This window comes from Xiphophorus maculatus, chromosome 9 (assembly GCF_002775205.1).
Source record: "Xiphophorus maculatus strain JP 163 A chromosome 9, X_maculatus-5.0-male, whole genome shotgun sequence".
Lineage (NCBI taxonomy): Eukaryota > Metazoa > Chordata > Actinopteri > Cyprinodontiformes > Poeciliidae > Xiphophorus > Xiphophorus maculatus.
Window position 1 is genome coordinate 22,959,853 of NC_036451.1, and position 25,339 is coordinate 22,985,191.

The 25,339-nt window shown below is 42.2% G+C and overlaps 1 protein-coding gene across 1 annotated transcript; it reads right to left on the reverse strand.

Annotated features, from left to right (window-relative positions):
• Positions 1-443: 443 nt before the first annotated feature.
• On the reverse strand, positions 444-25,339 carry pdgfra (platelet derived growth factor receptor alpha). Its single transcript, XM_023339553.1, has 29 exons — positions 25,154-25,339; positions 22,914-22,989; positions 22,551-22,823; positions 22,217-22,474; positions 20,940-21,079; positions 18,501-18,663; positions 17,889-18,081; positions 17,372-17,487; positions 16,977-17,273; positions 16,637-16,894; positions 16,395-16,519; positions 16,111-16,279; positions 15,815-16,004; positions 15,586-15,701; positions 15,336-15,462; positions 14,985-15,181; positions 13,955-14,049; positions 13,639-13,771; positions 13,272-13,376; positions 11,719-11,829; positions 11,175-11,328; positions 9,211-9,371; positions 8,807-8,916; positions 8,200-8,322; positions 7,999-8,110; positions 5,705-5,804; positions 5,424-5,529; positions 4,466-4,701; positions 444-2,942 (listed from the first exon to the last, which is right to left on the reverse strand). The coding sequence occupies exons 2-29, from the start codon at positions 22,969-22,971 to the stop codon at positions 2,795-2,797; spliced, it is 4,374 nt and encodes a 1,457-aa protein (XP_023195321.1). The 5' UTR covers positions 22,972-22,989; positions 25,154-25,339; the 3' UTR covers positions 444-2,794.

Consider the following 25,339-nt stretch of genomic DNA (forward strand, 5'->3'; position numbering starts at 1 on the left):
CAAACGATGTATATTTTTGGAAGTAATTATGAGTTTTGACTCAAACAGCAATTTTTAAGTTAATATGATAATTACAAAAATATTTAGGCTAACATGTTCAACTGATCATGGATCTCAGATAAATTCTCCAAAGTACAGAAAGTCTGTGTCTCTCATACAGTATGTTAGTGTTTAATATTTTAAGAAAACATATTAATAGACAGAGGGTTTATCCGTTTCTGCTCTACTCCATAATTTATGTAGCATTGGTGAATCAAAATATGAAACTCCCGCATAAAAATGAGCCCCATTCATCTTCCCAATGAATTCCTATTTTTCTAGCATAGGATGTCTTTGAGAATAAAAAATAAACCACCCATTTTTATCCGTTTCCGAAACGCCTCATTTTTCATTTTCCCATGTCAGACATATTAACAACGGAGACAAATGGAACCTGGCGTTTGTTTACATTATAAATCATTTATTGAAATATAAATCATCTGAATGTACATGATGTCAAATAATGAAACAATATTAAAAGGTCATACTGGGTGTGATTATCTTCGACTACAGATAGAGTACCATCATCAACACATCACTCACAGACACTCACATCCACACTGCTTTATACAGCTGAGGCAAAGGAAGAATACAGTATTTTAGGTTCTGCTTGCGTATTCATCTGCAACACATTAGACACATGGGACAAAAAAAAGCAAAGTGCAACAATGATTGTAGTTTGTATCACAGTCAACGGGATGAGGCAGAGGTACAGTAAAGCGAGAAGATGCCGGTGGGGTAACACATGTAACAGATGTATCACAATACATTGAATTCAATAGTAATGTCTCATTAGAGCTAGCTAGAAGCTACTGGAGGTCAAAATGGCAAAGACAGTTGAAACACGACATGATAAAAGGTCTTTGGCAGGTATTATGTTTGATTAAATACTACCTTGGCTTTGATTCATTTCATTTTATAGCTCCCAGGGATGTAAATGCTGAAAGCCTTCTGCTTGGACTTCAATCCATCTCTTTAAAAAAGTGTCAATTGCTGTTTGTCTTCTAACAAGGCATGGGCTGGTATCAATATCAAAGGCTAAAATTTCCCATCATACAAGTCTTCCAACTTAAAGTCTTTCTTCCAGTGATGTTATCAAAGTGTTCTTCAGCTGTGGAGCATTAACTAATGTCTCCCACCTGCTGCTGCACACTGCCGATCAGCAGGCTGAAGGAAGGGTAGTTTACTTTCCTACACTTTTAGAAGTATTTCACTGTGTTTGCAGTTTAAATATTTAAACTGGTCTTGCTCTATAAAAGAAAAAGAAAATAAAATGTTGTTCTGGCCAATAAACCCTTAAAAGCCACAATTAAATTTGTCATGATTATTATGATACTTTTGGCATAAGTCTATGCATCAAATTAACAAATAATGTTTTAGATAACAAATATTATAACTTCAACCATCAATATGCAATTACATTTTTGAAGCGATATGATTTATATTAAAGAAATCCAATTGGAACGTGTTATACGTTTCAATTAAGAAATTTTGTGCATGTACCCTGGAATCTAGCTGGAGATCGGCACCAGCACCCCTCCCGACCCCACTAGGGACAAGGGTGTTAGAAAATGGATGGATGGATGGATGGATGGATGGATGGATGGATGGATACCCTGGAATCTCAAACCAGCCCATGATTTGTTCTAATCCACACATTTCATTGAGATGTCCCCATGGTGTTCTGTAGACCTAACAGATGTATTTTATAAAAACAGTGTCTTCATAGTAGCAGATACGGATGCAGAAGCTTATTTTTTGTACTCGCATACAATACTTGAGTATTGCCCCCAGTAATTCTCTCTTATAAAACAACTCTGGAGCTATTTACATTACAATCACACTTCATTTGGAAAAAAAAACAAAACCAAAAAACAGGCCCACGTGTCAAATGTGAGCTAGGTCTTTATCTGGAATAAAGCTGAAGATCTTTTTTTTGTGTGTGTGTGTGTTTGGGGCAGAAACTGAGAGGTTATGCAAAGACTAATGCAACTCAGAAGCTCTTCTTGCACCCACTCAGACAGCTACGATCTGTTACTAACTATTGGTTTCACAACAATACATGTTCTTATATTGATGACGTAAAAAAATAAATTTGAACTACTGCACATACTTAGCTATTTGAGAACACTATATAGTCACAGAGAGAGAGAAAAAAAGACGCACTCAGTCCAAAGGTTGTGCTTTATCTCAAAGTATTGCTACTGATTGTGCCAGCATCAGGTGCTTCCCTTGTAACAGTTCCTACTTCCTCGTAATACAGTTCCTGGTATTGGAGTCGTATAGCAACAATAGTGCATTTGTAGTGGTATGTTGTAGGAGTTATGCAAAGTTTCTGACCAACACGTTCGATTTGTTCCTTCTTGCTTATACTGCAGGTAAAAGAATGCCCAACACAATAAAGCTTTTCAAATGGAAGATGTTTCTTCTTCTTCCTTTTTTCTGATTTGTTTGATCCGGATACGTCCAACACCAACACTTGCTCCCTCTTGGTATCCATCCTGTCAGTCACTCTTTCTTTATTGCTCATCCCCATCTCCGTTGCCGAAAAAAAAAAAAGAGTCATCGTCCACAGAGAAGGGATGGCCGTACCTTACGTCACCTCGGACTCACCGAGACTGCGAAGTGGTTTTGCTCTGTCCTTGTAGAAGGAGTGTCACGGCCAGAGTCTTTGGCTGATTTACAGGTCCCACTCTAGTGTCCCACTGTCCTTGCAGCTCTGCCCCATGCCACTCCTGCTGAGGCTGGGCAGCTGTCACAGAAAGCTGTCCTCGGCCAGGTCGCTACAGTCCAGACACATCTCGTCCAACAGCGTGATATCCTCCAGGGTCTCGCCCTCGCGCTTGGCGTAGGTGGAGCTACTGGAGCCTGTCTCAATGGCGCTCTCCTCAGACGTTTGAGAGCTACATGGGGGAGAGAATAACACATCGTTGTTAGTTTTTGTCACAGAACTACGACAAAACTATTTTTATTTAAAGTGATCTAATTTTGGCCCATTCTTCTTTCTAACATACGTCAAGCTCAGATTAGATGGGAAGCCTCTGTTAACCGGGATCTTTCCACCGATTATTGAACATGATCTAGTACTAATTGGATTAAGGTATAGACTTTCACAGGACTGTTAAAAAACATCATAATGAATTGATCCAAACCACCGGATTGTAATTCAGGATGTTGCCCGTTTACACAGAGCTGTAAACGGGCAAATGCTCTTTAACTCTTTTACTCTTCAGCTAAAGAGTCACATTTTTCACAACACAGTGACCGGAGTCGCTCACGCTGGCACTTTTTGAAACCGGGTCTCAGAGTGAAACTTTCCTGTAGCACCACCTGTGGAAGTGTGAAGTACTCTGCAGGTGCGAAAGCTCACAAAAATAAATAAATAAATCAATGAAAGTAACCCGCAGAACTGTAGGATTTACTCAATGCATGAACTGGCAGATAACAACAAAAACAATGGTGGATGGCTGTGTTGTGCTACTTTACCTGTTCAGTTTAGCGTAGTTTTTAATAACGAATGTATGTGTTACATGAGCACTTCATTCATGGAAGATGGAGACAGGTTACTCTTTACTATCAGGTGGAAGCTAATGGTCAAAAGCACACATAAGTCATTCGATGACATGATAAAATTACAGCACTATTGTGACTTGACATGTCATCTACAGCTGACTCTCGATGTCTTGGTGGTGTTGACTAAATGTGGAACTTTTTTCCCAATCAATACTGTCAGTTTGCAGGTAGCATTAGCTGTGTTTCCATTACAAATGTGCCCAAAACTGTGTTGATATTCCGCTAAGGTCCAGAAAACACAATTTTGCAATTGTGTTGTATCCATTAAATAAAACATGCAATTAAAATTGCATGTCAATAAAGTTTGTTCACGTGATAAATCCTTATAAAACATGCAGCGCCATCATCCTCCAACTACTTCCTGTTGTCGTCTTCTTCATGGTTTGCGCCTCTGGCAACATCCGGTAGTTGATCTTGTGACTTGTGTGATGCTAAAAACGTCTTTCCATTGTGGCTTTGCGAAATAAACAACTTACAAGATGGCCAAGAAATCACCTCATCTTTGTTTTTCAACTTTTCATTGAAAAACAAGTTTTTTGTGGGTTTTTTTTGGTAAATTAGCATGTTTCTAACAAGCAAATTTATTTAAAAAAATATGTGGTCAATGGAAACGAGCTACCATCATTGTTCAGAAGTTTTCTTCATTGATTATCCAAAGTTCAGTTCATTCAAACCTTTTCCATGTTTTGCTTGGCCTTCTGGGACTTTTAAAAATAACTGTCCTCTGGCCACTTTTCCATAAAAACCATGTTTATATATATATATATATACTGTATATATATATTATATATATATATATATATTATATATATATATATATATATATATATAACAAAATAATGACTCTGCATACCTGTGTCTGTTCCTCTTTCCGTAGTCATCATCAGATATAGGGTCCAGGTCAGGGAGTGGGATGATGTAGCCGCTGTCGGAGCTCAGCCGCTGCTCGTCGAAGCCGCTTTCCCTGTCCTTTAGCTTGCCCTGGTTCTTGTAGGGAATGTCGACGTAGTCCGCTTCCGTCTCGATGCAGACTCGGGTAACGGCGGGATGGTCGCTCTTCAGAAAATCGTGGTTCACCTTCTCATAGTGCTGCGTAAGAAAACCGTACGTGGATTTAAGAAGCTGATCTAAAATAGACACTTGTTAAATGTCTCGTGCTGCAAAGAATAAACGCGGTTGGAACATAGTCATTGGGGTGTGCGCGCGTCAACAGAAAATGCGTCTCCGAGAGAGAAGGATTGGTGTGTGAGGATTTTGTCATCTGCTGGATGGTGTGACCCAAGCTGGAAATCACAAACATCCCCGCCAAACCAAACGTGCAAAAAGACTGACTGCTCCTGAGCTGCTGGCCATTAAAACTGGGAGTAGGACAGGGGCAAAGCTGTTCTGACGCACAACATGTGGTGTGGAAGTCTAATTAAGGCTGGGTGGTGGAGGCGAGAACCGAGGCTGTGTCATTACCCAGACTGAGGCCAGCCACTATGACCATCCAGCAGCTCTAATCACTTTTACACAGATGGAGGGAGAGAGCCTCCAGGAACCCTCCCAGTGTTCTCACAGAGGTTGTGGACTGGCTTTTGAACTGTTAACACTGGGAGTACCAGCTACCAGCAGCTTTAACAGGGGGAGGGGAGAAAGGACTCTCAACCTGTATTTTGCTCGGCAAATAGTTGGCGACAAGACCAGTAAAGCGACCCAAGAATGAAAACAACTAAGACGGGAGGCGGAACGTATCGGTCAGTAATGAGTGGTGGTAAAACATGCAGAGCAGGTGTTCCAGACACAGAGAGCACTGAGATGGGAACGCTCACCCTCTTGTAGCTGGAGGGCAGCAAAGACGCCACATTTTCACTCAGACCCATGAAGGAAGGCCTCTTCTCCGGCTCTGTGTTCCAGCACTTCATCATCATCTCGTACCTGAAAAAGGTGCGCACAACATTGCTGAAAAAGGACGGCGCCACCCAAGCCTCGTAATTTCACCGTGGTGAATGTCAGTCGTTGGCACATTAGAGCTCTCAGAAATGACATCGTTCGGCGTGACGTCAAGGAGGTCCTGACAGATACGGCATGCCTACAACACGAGATCACGTACACATCTTGCGGCGCGTGCTCAGGTTTTGACATCCTGTATCCGCTCTTGATTTTGTTGTAGAAGCTGGAATCCACCACCATCCCTGGGTACGGAGTGCCACCTTCACACAAAGAGACGGTTATTTATGACTGAGAGCCAGCTGCTGTCGTCAAGTAGCTGTTTCTCACTTTATTGCACATAGTAAAACTTTGATCGATGCGTAGATATGTAGCGAATTAACTCCTCTTTAACTGCAGGAATATAATCTAAGGCAAATATTCTCTGAAATAGAATAGAATTTATTACCAAGGAAAACAGTAATAGTTTATCCCAGTTCTGCTTAGCACAAGAGGACCCTTGAGCATCTTGTTTTACAATAACTTTTTAATCTCTGATTAGCAAACCATGAAAATTGGATACAAAATGTACATATGCAAAAGCATCTAATTTACCAAAATATTATAGAAGTAATGTTAAGTGTGCCAAATATGGGCCACTGAAATTGTTAGATATTCACTTTCTAACACACAATCGTTTTCTAGCTTACTTAATGTAATTGAATTATAGGTACAAGTTTTCTTAAAACAAAGCCTGCAAATGTTTTTTTTTTTTTTTTTGCAGGTGCCAATAAACGTGGAGAATGCTATAAACGTCTGTGCAAATAAATAATAAAGACAATATTTCTACAACGAAGAGCTCTTTGTTAATTAAAAACATTTGTTTAAGTAGGTTATGTTAAAAGATCACAAACTGTCATTTTATCACATGCAGTTGCTAACTCAGTGACTTTTGTGAATCCACGTCGGTTGGCTGAACTGAAGCGAACAGGTAGTCTTAGAGGGACCAACACTGCTATAAACTCAAATTCATCATGGCGGTTTATGCAAATTATTATTTTTTTGTTTTGTTTTGTTTTTTTGCTAGCGTTTCAGCTGTCATTGAGTTTCCATTGTGCAGTTTTTACACAGAAGCTGACAAATGTTTAATGGAAAATAAAGGTAGGTTTTGCACCCCCAATAATGTCTCTGTGTGAAACATGGACACATGGAATAAGCATCGGAAAAGTCAATAAAAGTGTTTACTACTATATTATGTCTCTCTACATCATTTTACTTTCCTATTCCATTTTCACTACATTTCAGAACCGTCGACACCTTCTACCTCCAGCTGCTTTGTAAATATGCTCCACCTTTTTTAACAAACACCCAATGAAAACGCGATGATGGTTTGATGCTTTGTAGACGACCGTCACAAATTCATCTCAAGCCACCGCATCGGTACTCTACTTATACACATTGATGCCAATTCAACACATACACAGGATTATGTTTGATTTACTTTGTCACCATCAGAATTGGTTGGAATTATGCGTAATTTAGCTAATTTACATACTGAATACATGAATGTACATTGATTGTTTTTGCTTAACTTAAAATGTCTATTTAATTTAAAACAATATCAGGTGGTAAGGGGTTAAAGATATGATTAGACACATGAAAGTGTTTGGTTTTTTATTTTATTAGATTTAAAATGGTAAAAGTCCACTTTAGTCTTTACCTACTAGCTAGCATTAAGATACAGCCTCAAAGATCATCTACTCTGAACATCCATCCATCCACCCTTGTTTCTAATGGGGTCGGGAGGGTCGCTGGTGCTAACTATCTCCAGCTACGTTCCGGGCGAGAGGCGGGTTCACCCTGGACAGGTCGCCAGTCTGTCGCAGGGCAACACAGAGACAGACAGGACACACAACCATGCACACACACACACACTCACACCTAGGGAGAATTTAGAGAGACCAATTAACCTGACAGTCATGTTTTTGGACTGTGGGAAGAAGCCGGAGTACCTGGAGAGAACCCACGCATGCACAGGGAGAATGTGCAAACTCCGTGCAGAAAGACCCCAGGCCGGGAATCGAACCCAGGACCTTCTTGCTGCAACAGTGCTACCAACTGCGCCACTGTGCAGCCCCTACTCTGAACACTTACAAAAAAAAAAAAAAAACTTACAAAAAAAAACACCAAGGAAGTTTTTCTCTTTTTTTTTTGCAAGTAAGATTTTTCTATAATTCTCAACCATCCTATTTAACATCACAGTGAAAACCATTTGTATCATTAATGTCTTATGGCTAATATTGAATGCCAGAAAAATATTTTTTTTAAGGAGTCGTTTAAGAAATACACCCGGCTTTGGGATTTCTACACGGGTGTTCAATATGAACCACACTGAAGCACCTTTTCATATTTACCACTACAACAACTTTTATTTATCATCGCATAAATTTATGAACTGAAGTCATTTAAAAAACTTACCTAGGGTGAATATTTCCCAGAGGAGGATGCCATATGACCAAACGTCGCTAAGACTGGTGTACAGGTTGTCAAAAATACTTTCCGGGGCCATCCACTTCACTGGCAAAAAGGTCTATTACAAAAGAGAGGTAATGAAAAGAATAAATATCATTAAAGCGCTGCATGCCTTAGCTAGAAGTTCATGTCTGAGCAGACACTCACGCTTCCTTTGGAGACATAGTTGTTGTCATGCATGATGTCTCTGGCCAGCCCAAAGTCACAGATCTTAACAATCTTGCCCTGAGAGAGAAGGACGTTCCTGGCTGCAAGGTCCCGATGCACGCACTGTCAACAACAGAAGTTGATTAGCAGCATGAAGGAGTCGCTGTCATCTGTTTGCTCCAGTACATTCTGCTCCCACAGCCACAGACTATTCCTGTGTCGCATTTTCAGCCAAGGTCATTTTTAATACTGTTTCATTTTGCTTTAAGAAGCATAAACGCCGCGTAAAAACAGGCTGGTTGGTAGAGACGGCCATGACCGCTGGGATATTTAGGGATAATAACTATGAAGTTGGATGAATAGTTTCTGGCTGCAGCGCGTCTCGGCCTGGTAATTCTAGCTCTAGCTTCGCTGCTGCTATATTCGGCGCCCGGCCTTTCTCCTGAGCGGCTTCGGCAACCTTTATGGGGCTGCTTATCATACGCCCGCTGCTTTCCCCGGTCCCCAACCCCACCCTGGGCAGTTCGTCTTATGCAGCATAAAACAAAATCTGCAAAATTCCGTTTATAGCCTCGGGAATCAGAGCACCGTCTTTCTTCAAACGTACATTTTTGGACGCAAGAAACTCCATTCCTTTGGCCACCTGGTAGGTGAAGCTGAGCAGGTCGGTGGTCGTGAGGCCTTCGCTCATGTCGTCTGACAGCAGGTTGTCGGATTCTGGTTGGGAAAACACACCATCAGGGTACCCGTGAGTAAATGTTCAGTCGCAAATATAGCCAACTTTTCTTAGTCCTGGCTTTTAATGGCAGCCTCAAACTGGGCATTATTATGTGTGTGCTACAATTATCTTCTCCGGGTAATTACAGGCCACTGCCAGGCCTAAATTCTGACAAGGGTGTACCCCGTTTAACCAACAATGACTCAAACACAACACCAAGGCCCGGCGAGCGTGAGCCAGTAACTCTGAGGACAGACAGAGAAAGAGAGAGAGAGCGAGAAGAGTGTACACACCGCCTGAGTCTTTCTGTGAAGGAGGGTGGTCGTAGTCGGATCCCTGGACGTCAGAGTACTTGGAGGTCGTGCTCATCTCCAGCATGGGCACATACTGTGTGTTGTCTGCCTGCTTCATGTCCATGTAGTCTCCTTTACACTCGAAGGACAGGATCACGTAACTGGGAGCAAAGACGAGAGAGGAAGAGTTGTTGATGGCAGCGAACTGAGAGAATGTTGATTTCTGTAACAAAAAAATTTTTGTCACACTGCTGGATCTTTTTTTTTTTTTTTAAACCATTTATTATGTTAAAGCTGAATTTCGCGTAGTAAATTACACCAAAATGTTTTGCATTGAAGAACTTTTTGCTCATTAATCTTTGCTAAATTCTTCAAGCTCAGCCAGACTGGGTGGAGAGCATCTGTGGACATTGGTTTGTTTCCAGAGACGCTTTGCTTGATTTACATCTGGACCATTTTAACAAATAAAATAGTTTTGATCTAAGCCATTAGGCTGTAGCTCTGATTCTACGTTCTGCATGTCTTCCTGCTGGAAGCCGAACCTCCACCGCAGCATCACGTCTTTTGCAGCCTCCTCTAACATGTTTTCTGATTTATCTCCCTTCAACTCTTTTCAGCTTCCCTACCCCTGCTTAGCGTGATGAAGTCATCTCAGAGTTTCAAGGTGTGGCCATTGGTTATTTTGATGGCCACACCATCAAAGTAACTACTACTTTCCATGTAGTCAAAAAGTTCTGTTTTATTTCATTTGACTGATGAAATAAAACAACACGTTCGTTTTAATCAAAATCCCTACATGGTTGCAAACAGGAGTTCTTATTCCTTTCTCGGTGACACCTTCCTTATGCCTAAAAAAACAAAAGATGTTTGGAGGGCACAACCAACACATAAGAGTACCTTTCTAGCTCCTGGGAGGCTCTTGGTTGCTTTTCTGATGAATGCTGTCCACGGTGGATGACTACATCTTGGTAGTCGTACAAATATCTTTCCATTTTACGATGAGGGATTGCACGGTGAAGTTCACCGAACCCTGCTTCAGACCTCTTCAAAACTTTATCACTGACCTGTCTGCTGTGTTCTTTGCTTTTTTATCGCAGTTTCTTCATTTATGTTCTCAAACAGTAGTTTTGAGATGTTCGAAGAACAGGAAGAGTTTTAATAAGATTAATTATTGCACAGGTGACCAATTTGTGGCCTTCTGAAGGCAACTAGTTATATTGGATTTTATTTAGGGGAGTCGGAGTTAAGGATCTGGCATACAAATGTCACTGGAAGACGCACTTTTCATATTGTTGATTGTAAAAAAAAAAAAATTATTCTTTTTTCTTCCTCTTCACAATTATTCTGTTCTTTGCTTTTCTTAGTCGCATAAAATCCTGACAAAATACCTTGACGTTTGTGGTTGTGCTGTGACATAAATGTGGGAAAGTTGAAGGAATAGCTTTGAACTAAAAGAACTAATAGATGCTGCGACTGATAACCAGCATCTACTAGTTCTTTTGTTCTTTGGGCTGAGGTTGGAGGGAGATGTGGCTGAGGCGAACGTAGTAGCCGGGATTAAATCATCTTATGGGCGTTTCGAGGTGCGGCCACTGTGAGTCATCCATCAGCACAAGAGGCTCCTTAAAAAGGGGAGGACAGGCTGATGTTTCACTGAACCTCAGCCTGTTCAGTGACCTGTTAATTGGGCAGATACAATTAACAGGTAGCTGAGCAGCAATGACATTATAGGCTGAAACGTAAAACCACTCGAAGCTTTGATCTGATTAGGGGAAGATGCCGGACAGTCTCCTCCACCGCTGAGTTACCATTTAGGACGTTTTCACGTGGTTTTGTGTCTTCTCCCTACATTAATTTTTGCAACTAAAAATCAAAACAAGATTGAAAATCTTGTTTTAGTCTCGGATTAAAACAAGATCATTTGAGAGAAGAAAAAGCGCACTGGACTGCTCTGGCCGCCGTACCTCCTGCTGTTCTCGTCCGCAGTATTGATCCCAAAGATATCCAGCTCCTTCTTGTTTTTCTCTGGACTCGGGCTGAGGAAGCTCTCCCTGTTCTTGTGCAGATAGTTGACCAGGTCGCCGTGGAAGCAGTACTCGGTGATAATGTAGATAGGGCCTGGGAACAACACGGAAGATAAAGGCGGGCACCAGGCGTCAGTCTGCAGGCTAATCTTATCAGAGCCTCATAAAGGCTAAAAGCTCAGCCAGGAGAGCAAGCCTCTACTTTCCCATAAAAAGCCTATTAAAATGGCACGCCCACCAAAAGCCGTCAGTCTGCTGCGGCTCTTAAGAGCTGTAAAAGTCTTCTACGATCTAATCCGAGTGTGTGTGTCCGCGTGTGGGGGTGTGTGCGAGCGAGGCAATAATTGTGCGTGTCTGTGTAAAGGGGTGACTAAATCACATGAAAGAAGCGACAATGGCAGCAATACACTGCTGTACAGCCCGTCTTTGCCTTCGAGCGAACATGTTTGTCCAGGTCTGCTGTTTTTGCGTGTGCTTTTATCACCTGACTTGGTGCACGCTCCCAGGAGGTTCACGATGTTGAGATGGGGTCCGAGGTGAGTCATGATCTTCAGCTCAGACATCAGAGCCTGCTTCTCACTGGAGCGAGCCGTGGCTGGAAGAAGGTGCAGCAGCCATGACTATCACACGACTCAGTCGGTGCACAGACGAGTCATCAAATCATGCACCACCTATCTCTTTGATCCGAATAATTTCCTTACTCTTACCCTGGTTTGCTTGGGAGATTCTTGCTGTTCCCACTCAATCTGCTATTGAGGGTGTTGCTATAGCTACATGTTTTCAGTGATTTGTTGTGAGAACGGTGTAGACAATAGTAGAATGCAAACGTATCACCGTTTCAAAAGCAGAATTTTGACTAATATAACAGAATGGCATTGGTTTAATTAGACAAATTGGTACTACCGACCGTTATACTGTCAATAAATAAAATGTTTTCTGAATGATCATAACAACTGGAAACGTATCGACAACAATTTTGGTGCAAGATTAATAGAAAACTTGAGTACTTGCTGGTATTTTTTTATTATTAAAATAAAAAGCAAAGAGCTGTGAAACTTTTGCAAAATCTTCAGTGTATCACAGTAAATATTTGCCTTGATCTATTTATATGGAAACACAAAATTCTGAACAACAATTCTTTAAAAAAAAAAATCAACATCACCTTCAGTGCTGGTATATTGTGAGTAAGTAAATGAAAGGCGTCTAGGCTATTAAACAGGTTCTTTTCACAGTGCCTTGCAAAAGTGGTCACACCAGTTTAACCTTTTCCACAAACCCAAGTTTTATTGTTGAGATTTTATGAGCGAGATCAACACCAAGCAGAGCAAAATGGTAACCAGAAAGGTTTTGAAAGCCATGCTTTACCTTCCATTTTTAGTAAATATACTGCCTTGTCTTTTGCTGTTTATCACATAAAGTCCCAGTGAAATTGTTTGGAGTGGTAAGACCGAGGCTAAATTATACGCAAGTATACTCTGTTCCCTAGGTGACCACTGAGGTCAAATGAACATATTGGATTTATGGGTAAAAGACTACGTATGAGTGAAGCCTTTTGCAAATTATATTATATAGTAAACTGGAGTCTTCGTCCCCATTAAGCCAAACAAAACTAGGAAGAAAGAAATGCAAAAATGTTTTAAAAGATTAAATGTTCAACTTTCAGTTTACCAGTTTAGAAAACACAAAGAACAATATTATTACTTGCGTAAAGTTAAGACACTATTAGTAGTTCATGCTTTTACAAGCGCACCCCTTTCGCCACAGCCTGCGAGAACAAAGCCAGTGAAGCTATTTGCAGGTCATGTTTATCACCAATGACTTAAACAACGGCTTTTAAACTGCTTAAATTGCAGTCAGCAATGCTTATGCTGACTTTGTAAACACGCTTCACCTCTTTGCCTGAAAACCTATAATTTACTCGAAGAAGCAGACGAAAAGACCAAACTGGTCAACAAGCTCATGCGATTGGTGACTAAACAGTGGCTTCTAGTGGCGCGGGTTCGCTGTCTTTTAGATAAAAATTTCTTTTAGACTTACGTTTCAGCATTTTCACTGCCACCTTCATAACAGGCTGAGAGCGACTGAGTCCGTAGGCAGTGCCCTCAACCACCTTCCCGAAGGCTCCAGAGCCCAGGATCCGGCCTGAGGATTACAGGAAGGCACACGGGTCAGTCATCCGGGGCGAAACGAGACACAGACGATCTGCTTTATCTTTTGTGACTCTTGTAGTGGTTGCATTTCCCCTTGATCTATGGGACAAACTGAATGGCAGCTGTCAGAAAACCACTCATTCCGAGCTATCTTATCACAGCCCTTACTTCAAAGGCAGAGTGAGATTCACGAGTTGCAACATCTCCACAGGGAACTATCGGGTTCCAGAACATCACAAAGACATTTAGCTCACCAAGCACAAGTCTATCTCGGGGAAACTCCCATCTGGAGTCGTAGGGAAGCTGCATGGGGTCCACATAGATGTACTCGTGACCGTCTGGACTCACAGACTCTATGACCCTCCAGCGGATCTCGTACCGTGGTTTCTGGAAGGCGGAGGACGCATAAAGTTATGGTTTCCCCATTTTAACAAGCACAGCAGTAAAACCAAATGCACTATATTTAAATCTGGTGTTTCTTGGTCTGATTCACAACCTCACATGAATGCTTGAAATATGGAAATGAGCAACAGAATGGCGTGAAACTGTGCAGTATGATGTCGACAGTACCTGCTTCCAGATAACAACCAAGACAATGAGTGAGATGATGATAATGACCAGGAGCACCAGCACAGCAGCAGCTACCGTCAGCTCAGGGTGAGGGCCTGTTTGTAGGGAAAGCCAAGGATGGCATATGTTACATTCTGAACACTCTTCATCACCTGTATGGTTGCTATAAAATACATGGTAACACTTTATTTGACGGGTTGTGAATAAGACTGTCATTACACCGTCATAAACATGACATAACACCTGTCATGAACATGAGTAAATCTTCATGAATATTTATAACTGTTGTCATAAAGTGTCATTTGGTAAATCATGACACTTTTAATACAAAGTTCACATTATTCAAAATGTCTTCATTACGACAACTTGACATTAACCAAGAAATCATGATCTGACATAAATTTGTTATAAAAGTATTACTGATTAAACTTTAGCTTTAATAACATAAAGCTACATAATTTTTAAAGTTTAATCAGTAATACTTTTATAACAAATTTATGTCAGATCATGATTTCTTGGTTAATGACAAGTTGTTATAACAAAGACATTTTGAATAATGTCAACTTTGTATTAAAAGTGTCACAATTTACTGAATGACACTTTATGACAACAGTTATAAATATTCATGAAGATTTACTCATGTTCATGACAGGTTGTTATGTCATGTTTATGACAGTCTTATTCACAACCCATCAAATAAAGTGTCACCAAATACATCATGTGTGTTACAATGGAAATTTCCCTTTAAGACGCAGTTTCAAACCACAAGGTGTGTTGACAACTAGCTCCTAAACGGTGTTACACCAAATGGTCTAAAATATGTGGTTTCCGTGAATTATCTCCCACAATGATAACTCATAGACCTGTGAGAAAAGACACTGGTCTTTCTCACAGTAGCTGTAAATGTAGTCTTCCAGCTACTGCTCCTCTGACCAGACTTCACATTGTTCATTAGAAGGCCCATTGCAGCTGCAAAGAACATCTAAAGTCAGATTAAAGTCAATCAGTTGACTGGTAGGTGTGTTCTTACCATTGGACACCAATTTGATCTCCCTGCTGACAGCTCCTATTTCATTCTTGGCAAGGCATCGCACAGCCAGAGTGCTTTTCAGATGGCCAAACATGACCTGACTCTCCAGGTTGCTCTCCTCATCGAAGTGGGATTCCATCGTGATTTCTGTTGAGTTGGTGGGTAGAGGCGCCCAAAAAGACGAGTCATTGGCGCATCTTGAAGGGAGTGAGATAAGAATATGTAAATTGAACTGGTTATGGCTACTGAACATATATATATATATATATATATATATATATATATATATATATATATATATATATATAAGACAAACATGTAGTCATTTTCAGAGTAAATAGTGGATCTTACTGTTTGATGTTCTTGCATATGAACCACTCCACAACAGGAGTAGGCTGCCCCCTGGTAATGCACACTGCAGACTGTCCTGTAGCGGAACCATGGTGGATGTCCATGAGGTCCACGATGACTGCAGGCACTGTAACGTTGTGAGCAATACAAGGTTTGAGTCAATCAAAGTAGGCAGGCCTTCATAGTGGCTGCCTACTGTTGGTATCATCAATTTCCTATTGATTTGGTAAGATGAAGTTTTCCTCCTGACCTTTAACCACCAGGTTTAAGCTGATTTCATGGCTCTGGTTTCCGTTCTCCACCCGCAGGGTGTAGTTCCCACTGTCCTCCTCCCTGACCCGGATCAGGGTGAGAATACTTCTGTAGCTGTGCAAAATAAGAGCAACAGAATGTGAACTCACCACAAAAGTTCAAAATAGCACCAGACAATTTGTGGTGGCTCTTCATTTGCCTTCAGAGGAATAGTGACAGAGACTAACCTGGTCTCACTGGTCTGCTTCAAACTGGTGGAGATCTCAGCGATCAGGTCGCTGAGCGGGACGCCGTCCTTGAGCCAAGTAACATGGGCATCAGGAAAGGAGGAAATTGTGGCAATGAACTCCCGGACGTCATCCAGCTCAGCAGATTCGTGGTCCCGAAACTCCGGCTTGATGGACAAAAACTCACCGGCTGTTGGAAAAGTGGTCATCGGCAATGCTCATAACGACTTCAGAAAATGACCTGAAGAAATACTGCAACAAAATATTCACTGCAATTAAATATTGAAGACTCATACCAAACACTTGAATAGCTATTTCCTTTGTCTGGGTGTCTCTAGACGCTACAGCGGTAATGGAGCAGGAGTAGATGCCGCTGTCTTTGGTTGAGGCTTGTGGGATTGTCAAGGTGTACAGGATCTGGCCTTCGTTCTTATTTTCCCGTACAGTTTTGGTACCCCGATTAGCCTGTCATACCAAAAAGGATCATCATATACCTTTACGTCAGTCCTATCTTACAACTAAAACATGTAAAAAAGATTGGAAAACTCATTGGACTTGACAGATTGCCTTGTGACCTCACCGGTTTGCCAGGGTATTTCCAGTTGTCTTCCAGTAAATAAGGTCCTTGAGCCAGGCAGTTGACAGTTATTGTGTCTCCAACCAGAAAGGCAGTTCTTTTGGCAGACAGCTCGACGTGCAAGACATCTGAAATGGAGCAATTGATACCAGTTAAAAGCCTTGTGAGGGATCAGAGAGCCACTGAGCATTTGGGTCACAGTTTATTTAAAATATGTATAATTCACAAGTCTCAAATACACGCACCTATGGAATCATGGACGATGTATTGCTCACTGGTGTGCTCCTTTCCGTTGATGATGGCCTTGCAGACATACGTTCCAGTAGGAAATATTCCCAAAGCGCCCTTTTTACTGTCATAATCACTAGGTACGGTTTGGTTGGTGTCAACATTCACCAGGGTCACAATAGCACTTGGATCAGACACCCTGCAGGGAATCTCGATCTCATTTTGGTCAACCGGCACATGGTTAATGAAATTTGGCACGAACAGAGAGTCGGGATCTGTGTTGGGGTAAAATACATCTATTAAGTCAAAGAAAAAAGTCAAATACCAAAAATCCATAAGCAAATGTACACTCCGTACCTGACACATAGACGTAAATACTGCTGGTCTTGGTTTCCTCTGCAGTGTGGTCATTGTAGAGGCAAACGTAATAACCTGTGTGCATCGCTGTGGCTTCGTCAACAGCGATGGTGGTGACGAAAAGGCCACTGTTGTCCTCCTGCGATTGCTCCAGCATGTCGTACGGTGTTTCCCACATCAGCTTCGCACCTCCGCGACACGTCAGCGTGAACGGCTCATGGAGAGGGACGACAACCTCATCCTCGTCCGGTAGCAGGATAGGGGGGAAGGACGGTCTGAGGTTAAGTCTAGTGGAACCTGAAACAGGACATGTTAAGAGTTTCGGTCCTAATTTATGAATTGTTACCCACTTATGCATCTGTCTAGTATTTATTTTTCCAATCTGTTTGTTTTACCTGCCACTTGGAGGATAAATGAGAACTGGGCGGTGCGAGAGCCACTTATGGCTGTGATTGTGTAATTTCCGCTGTCTTTCTCCATAGGCTGCCGGAACGTAACGATGCTCTGATACCTGCGTGAAGAACATTGGAGCTGATCAGACAATCTTTAAAGAATTTTTGGCAAATATGAATTATTCGTTGCATTTTAGCTTTTCACATGTTGCTACAATACAACCAGAATCATCAACAAACAGAAACATCAAAACAATGCAGTGCATCGTTGTGAAAGGGAAGGTTGCCTGCTTTTGATTTGTTTTTGTTTTTTTTTTACAAAATAAATCTTTGATGAGCGCCCCATTTCACTCATCCCCTCCCCAATTATAACAATCTTCGTCTAAAGCATATAATCCCAATGAAATACATCGAAGTCTGTGGTTTTTAGGAGACAAAATGTGAGAATAATTCAAGGATTTCAGTCATAACTCATGTGTTCGTGTACATTTTGTTCAAGAAAAACAAACTTTGCGCTCACCGATTTCCTTCCATGTGGCTAGTTTTGGAAGAAATGTAGTAGTTCTCCGACAGTGCTTGGCCGTCTTTCATCCATGACACTTTCGGAGCCGGGTATGCATTAATGTAGATGGTGTACTGCGTCTCTGCCAGAATGCCAACAGACTCCATCTGCAGAATCCCTCTGTGGTCCAGGGTGACAAAGGAGTTTCCCCCTTCAACAACAATAAAGGAAGAAGATTAGTGAATAATGATGATTATTGATTTGCAAAAAATGTCTAAAGACAGAGTAAACATGAAAAATACGGTGTCAGAGGAGTAAAATGAGACAGGGCGATGCGGAGGGCTGGAGTGAAACGAGGGCCTGACACACATCTGCTGAAACCATCCCATAAAACACACTGGCTGATGGTAAAACCAGAGCTCAGGCTTTAATGTTGCATAGAAGAAAACGACTTCCACACAGAGCTAAGCACGCCACGCGCACATATGTGAAACACGCTAATTCACCTGATGATGAGGATATCAAATATTTATTAGGGACTGCAAGTCATCGAGCAAGCGGCGTTACACTCCAGCTGGAGCCCTGTTCAAAACTACTTGGTGAATGTTTCTGACGGGGGGCGAGACTTACCAAACACAGCCACAGCCACGCTGCTCACCCTGGTTTTTCCACTGGCCTCGTGCCTGACCGAGCATTCGTAGCGGCCGCCGTCCTGAGCGGCGGCTCGCGGGACGTTCAGAGTGTAGATGACCGAGTCAGGAAGACTTTCCGTCGTCTGAATCGCATTTACAGCCTGCGAGAAATGGGGCGGGGGGAGAAAGTAAAATATGTTTTGCGAAGCTGCTCACAATTAGAATGGGTAATCACATACAAATGATTTAATTTATAGCACAATTTGGCTGCTTAAGCTTTGTGCCGTTTTTTTTTTTTCCATTTTAAAGTTACTGCACAAGGCCGATGGCTAAAACACTGGTGAGGCCAGAGGAAATAAATCAGGATCTCAGAGCCTTTTAAAAGTCTGTAATTGCAGCTGAGACCAGAACCAGGAGTCGGGCCTCCTGCATCCCTGCCTCACTATCTCTGGAAAAAGGCTTAAAGGAGTCCCTCACAGAAGATACAGCACATTAAAGAATGTGGGGCAGCACAAACACAACTTGTACAGCGGCTTGTAGAGGTATTCGTACTCCTAAACTTCTTCAACTTTTGACACATTGCGACTGCAAGGCTACAGAGGTTTGTTAGAGAATAGGAGGGAAGAAGAAACAGCATCATGAAGACCAAGGAATCCAGCTGTAGAGGTCAAGGAGAAAGTTCTGGGGTTCAAAGCTGGTTTAAGTTGTAAAACAATCTTTGAAAATGTCACAGAGCGCTGTTCAATCCATTATCCAAAAGGGGGAAGAAGACAGCACAACTGCAAACCTACCAAGACATGAACTAATCAGAGAAGCAGCAAAGAGGCATATTTACTGTATCTCTGAAAGAGGAGCAGAAATGGTCAAATCTGATGACAGGACAACTATTAGTCACCCACTTCACAAACCTGCACAGCAAACATGTAGAGGGCGGTATAGTGGTCAAATGAGAACAAAACGTAACTTTCTGGCTGACATGCAAAATGCTGTGTCATAGAAAACTAACACTGCACTTCCCCCCTACACCGCCGCCCACCTACTACCCTCCCTGAACACACCATCCCAGCGATGTGTGGATGCTTTTCTTCAGCACGGACAGGGAAGCTTATCAGGGAAGATGGATGGAGAGCAAGCCTGCTAGATAACAGCAGCTGTACTGGAATGGAGTTTCAAAGTGCTTGCATTTGTTAGAATGCACTAACAAAAAAGAGAACGGAGCTTCAACGTAAAAAAAAAATAAATCATTCATTTATTTCCATCCATTATCATACACATTTATCCCTAGTGGGCTCGGGAGGGGTGCTGCTGCCTATCTCCAGGGGTCAACGGGCATCACATTCCTAACCCCTAACCCAAAAACAACATTTCTCCTCATGGGGACCAAGATCTGTCCCCACAAGCCACAGTGTAGACAGAAATAAGTCCCCACAAGGGAATAAAAACCAGGTTCTCACACACACACACACACTGAAGGTGAATTTTAGAGAGACCAATTAACCTGACAGTCATGTTATGTTTTTGAACTGTGGGAGGAAGCCGGAGCACCCGGAGAGGACCCACGCATGAACAGGGAGAACATGGAACCCGGGTGGGGAATCGAACCCAGGACCTTCTTGCTGGTCCTCCTTGCTGCAAGGCAACAGTGCTACCACCTGTGCAGCCCAATTGAGTTAATTTGTTGCATGCAATTTGTCAAACTTCATTTATTTATGTTTATTTACGTGGATGAACTTAATTTGATTATTTGTAGCAAACTAACTCAGCGAACTAAGACTTGAGTATTGATGTTCATTAAATATCTCCATTCACTGAAGGAGTTTGAGCTATTTTTGCTGAAGAAAATGGACAGAAAGTTTAATAAAAACAACTTTTGATTTTTATTTGTAACCTTTTCTTCGTAATTAAACTGCTTCATCATCTCACCACATATATACTGAAGTGTCATTGAGCTGTAGTAAATGGGAGGAAGCTCATGGGGTGTGAACACTTTTGTAAGGTTCAGCATGTGTAACTGTCTCGGACTCTTAGAACCGATGCCTTAAAAGCCTCAGATGTTTGACCGACTGTCACGTGGAGACGGCATCCACCCCACCGGTCCCACGGTCAGCAGGTTCAAAGGATTTACTGTCCTGTTATTTACCGTCCTTTGAGCTGCCTCCTTTCCTTCAGCCATACATCATGAACCTTTAACCTCCCTGTCAGGCTCTTTGACACGGGGGTTAGCTGGCACACCGAGGTTTTAAACGGACGTTGATGGCATTTTAAAAAACAAACACATTGCAACCCCCTAAAAGATGGACTAGATCGCAACAGGCAGGTAAAGATCTGAGTTCGATATCTCAACAGTATGAAAAAAGGTAAATATGACCTCATAAGATTCTGGATAAGACCTCAGAAAAGACCAATAAAGAGGAGGGGGGAGAGAACGACATCTTACCTGTGTTTTCAGATGGATCCACTGCTGGTGGAAGGCTGGGCCAGAGGGTCCGATGCAGGAGACGTTAAAGGGCTCCCCGACTCGCACCGTCTCCGCGCTGGCTTTGACTTCCACCTCAAAGTCTCTCACCTCCGTGGATCCTGCAGCAGGGACCACCACAGAGAGGCTATCAGCACCGACATCTCACAGGAACCGAGGCGGTGACAGCTTGATTACCGTGACCACATTCATCACGGCGTGATGGCTGATGAGTTTCAGTCATTCTCACACACACACACACAATACATGCTAAGCTTGTGCATACATGTGTATGAATTCAATTCAATGAGATCACAAAGCAGCTACTGCACAAAGACGTAAGAGGTCTTGCTGCTCTTTAATCGTTGTTGTTTCACTGCAGTTTCCTAACAACCAGCCTCTAATCTTTTTTTTTTTAAGTACTACAAAGCGGTATTTTAACTATGCAACAAATTCTCACAAGTCATAAAACCCTAGCTGTGTGGTAAATTATAGTTCTCCATGAAATATGTTTCTAAAAAGAAAAGGAAAAAAAAATGCTGATGTTGCTTTTTGTCTGTTTCACTCAGCGACATCGCAGGATGCGTAAAACTTGAGCTGATCGGGTGGCATTAATAAACGCGATGGGGAACGAGTCAGTTTGACAGATTCCAACTTGAACTGGAACTTATACTTGAGTTGCAGGGAGGCTCGGCCTCACATGTTTGACCCGATGACCCCCACCCTCTAACAGCAGGGTGGTGATGACGGCAGAGATTGTCTCAAGATCTTTAAGTGATGCACACAAACCAGACCACATGCTTATCAACATTTGTCTTAAAATGGTAGCTGAGGATTCTAAGATTATTGCATCTGTCCATGCCGGTGTGTTCTCCAAATGTGTTTTTGTTGCCAAATTTTCCTGAAAGCCGCTGAGTGTTTTCATATAAGGCTTAAATGCCTCGCTGCAGCTATACAGAGTACTTATTTAAAGTGATTTGATTAAAAACATGACAAGAGGGACAAAATAGCAGGAAAAACAAAATAAATCAAGTGGACGTAATTAAAATAAATTCTGATCAGTTGCCTTTGGCGACGTCGTCAGAGGCCTGTGCTTATGGAGGATTGTTTTGTTGGGTCTTGATTAAAAGACAAATAACAAGAAAATAGCAAAACAAGTCGAAAACGTGAACATGGCATGTTGCCCATAGCTGACAAACTACATCTAAGTGAGTGGTTTTGCAGCTTCAAATGTATAAGAAATACTATTTCTGACTTACCCAGACTTATTACGGTGTAGATGTCACTTTGGAAAGTCTGGCCTTTAAATGTGGCCTCACACCTGTACTGGCCAGGAGAGAGGTCGCCCATGAAGCCCACTCTGTAGTCGTAGTACCTGTGGAGCTTCTCTCCACCGGGGACTCGGATCAGTTCCACGTCGTGGGTCTTTGCCGTCACTCGGCATGGGATGATCAAATCAACCTCGTAGGGAACGAGCAGCTCCTCTGCTCTCTCTGGGACAAACACGACCTGAGGATCTAGAAATGGACAAGAAAGAATGTGACCTTTTGTAAAGTAACGGTTTATCTTCCTCCTTTTTTCCCCCCTCCTTACCTTTGACTAGGACATAGATTTCCACCAGATCGTTTTGGTCGCCCTCCTTGTTTTTATGCCTGCACCCGTAATAGCCGGTGTGCTCGACCGTCGCGTCGTAAATGAGGAGAGCTGAGGTGAAACCGTTTGAAGTAACGACGGCGTCGTCCGCCGGAGGTTCTTCCCAGACCACTTCTGATTGGCCCGTACAGCTGACGTTGATGATGGAGTGGGGCTCCAGCACCAGCTCGTCTCCTGCTGGCCAAATGGTGGGGGCGGACAGTCCAGGCGTAACTGTGGGACAGTTTGCTCAATGTTAGACAGCGTTTTTTAACTTAAAAAGCAAAAGAAACAAAAGGTTATATGTCTCATACAGGTGTTTACCTGAAACCATCAACACAATAGCAACGCCACAGACCAGGTACATCCTCACGCTGTCCATGACTGTGGATGCTCAGGCCTGTGAAGGCAAGAAGAGGGACTAATTATATCAAGTAATGTAAGGATTTCTTCTTTTTTTGCATTTTTATACTATCATCTTGCACACTGATACTAAGTAAGTCATTGCGCTACATATATATAGACAGGCTACATGTGTGACTCCCAAACGCTGCATTTTCTGACCATCCAAGGAAGATACGCTGAATATATATATAAGCCTGCCCTTTTCTCGTGTATGTATTTACTTAAATATTTTTGATTTCTAAGCCAAAGGCGGAGAGCTCACAATTTGCTGAATCGTGAGCAAATTCAGCTGACACCACTGGACTATACCTACAGAATATCATCCTTCTGCAAGATTTATGTCGAATAATTTTATCCACTGGAGCTACACGGGTTAACAATGGCCGCCTTAGTTATTTCTCTATTCGTTTGCAGCAACATTTTTAGTCCGCAGTTGTTTTTGTTGGGTTTTCTTGTTTGTTTGTTTGTTTGTTTGTTTGTTTGTTTGTTTGTTTGTGTGTGTGAGGATGTTGAGCCGCAGGTCACTGCACTTCCCTTCCACGGCCTGTAGAGGGCGACACAGTCCAACTTTTAGAGGCGACGCGACTCTAATCACGTCGCTTCTCATAACTGTTGGATTTTGGTTGGAAAAAGCTTCACCTTTTCTTGATTCCGCCTAAGCGCAAACAAGTCCGAACATAGATGCTGCCAGCATGCCAAACATAGAAGATGCTAATTAAGACATCTTGTTATTTTATTATTATTATTATTATTATTATTATTATTATTATTATTATTATTATTATTATTATTATTTCTGAGACTTAAGTTCTGGGAACAATTGTTTCCATTTCGGTGTTCACTACGCCAGTCTTCAGAGCAACGTCTTCACGGCGACCACGTTTTAAAGCAAGAGCTTTTTTTTTTTTTTCATTAAAACATCATTTATGTCAGGTCTCCCTCGTTGATGAGGCAGTTTTACACTAAACGGGCAACTTGTGTTTCTCCGTTTTATCTTTTTCAGCGTCGTGTCTTATTTGCCGGGGGGAAAAAAGGGAGAATAAATAAAAATATATATATTTTAAAAACTCTCCATGTCATCTTACTGTTTCCAACGATTGTCCGCTCTGGCTCAGCTGAGACAGGCTAAATAATCCATCGGCAGCGCGGTTCCTCAACTCTATAATTAGGACATCCACCACGCGCAAAATTACATATCTGCGTGGGAATCCGATGACAAAGTGTCTAATGCGATTTGACGGTTTTTTTTTTTTCTGTGCACACGCCTTGTCTGAGCGAAATGGTGCTGAAAACAGTCTGCAGAGGCAGTCAGGCTCCCTGCGTGCCCCTCTCTTTCTTTACCCCCCTCTTTTTCTCAGAAAGCGACTCAAAAAGTTGCCAAACTGTGCGGCAGGTCAGCCCGGAGTAAGAAAAATAAAAATAAAAGTATTCCATCTAGTGTCTAACAGATACAGTCCTCTTCCAAAAAGGTTGAATTTTCACGTTTTTTTTTTTTTTTTTTTCTAAGTCCAAATGCATCAGATCCGACGAAAAGACCCGTTTGGTCTCACAGCAGGGCAGGGGGTCAAAGAAGAATGCGTCGTGTCTCCAAAAGGGAAAAAAACCTTTCTCATTCTGAATCAAATCCAGACTTTAAAAAAAAAAATCCTCTCTTTCTCTCCACTGCGAACGAACATATTCCACTTTAATTCCTCCGCATCCCCTTCTGTAGGTGAGGAAAAGGCGATGCACAAATTCCAACGTGTTTCCCATTAGACGTCCAGGCAGCATCCCACAATTGTGCCTTCGGTCTTCAAGGTGACACCTCCAGCTGCGAAGCCGAAACTGAGCGCCTTTATCCGGAAGAGTGAGCGACATTTCGCCGCTCGGCGTCCAAGGAGATGTGAGGGGGGGGAGAGAGAGACCATATGGCGCAAAGCGCCGCTGAGATAAAAAAAAAACAAAACAAAAAAAAAAACCCTAACACAAATGACTTGTGCAAAAGTTTCGCACAGCTTGCAAAGTGCTGAATAAAAGTAAAAACTTTTACTGTACGGACTTTATTCCGCAAACAGAAAGAAGGATAAATAGTGATCTACAACATGCATTCTGAAGGTTGTGTTAACGTGAGTAAAAGAGAGTTGGGCACGAAACAAATGCTTAATCGACCTTTCAATTACCTTTTTCCTAATCCCCTCTATTCACTCCTTTCTCGTAAGTATATCCACAGTGAATTGGTCCCTCCAGAAAGGGCGCAGCGAGGGTCCCCCTGTACGCAGCGGCAATAATCCTCAGAGATCCGGCGCTGTGTGCGCCCCTTCTGTCCGCATCCACGGCCGCCTTCACAACTGCACTCCAGCTACAGC

Excerpts from the sequence above, each read along its gene's own strand:
- pdgfra (XM_023339553.1), bottom strand. The coding sequence starts at position 22,971 with ATGGACAGCGTGAGGATGTACCTGGTCTGTGGCGTTGCTATTGTGTTG. Across the intron at positions 22,475-22,550 it reads AATCTATGTCCTAGTCAAAG|ATCCTCAGGTCGTGTTTGTC; the intron begins GTAAGGAGGGGG and ends GTCCATTTCTAG. Across the intron at positions 8,917-9,210 it reads TTCACAGAAAGACTCAGGCG|AATCCGACAACCTGCTGTCA; the intron begins GTGTGTACACTC and ends TTTCCCAACCAG.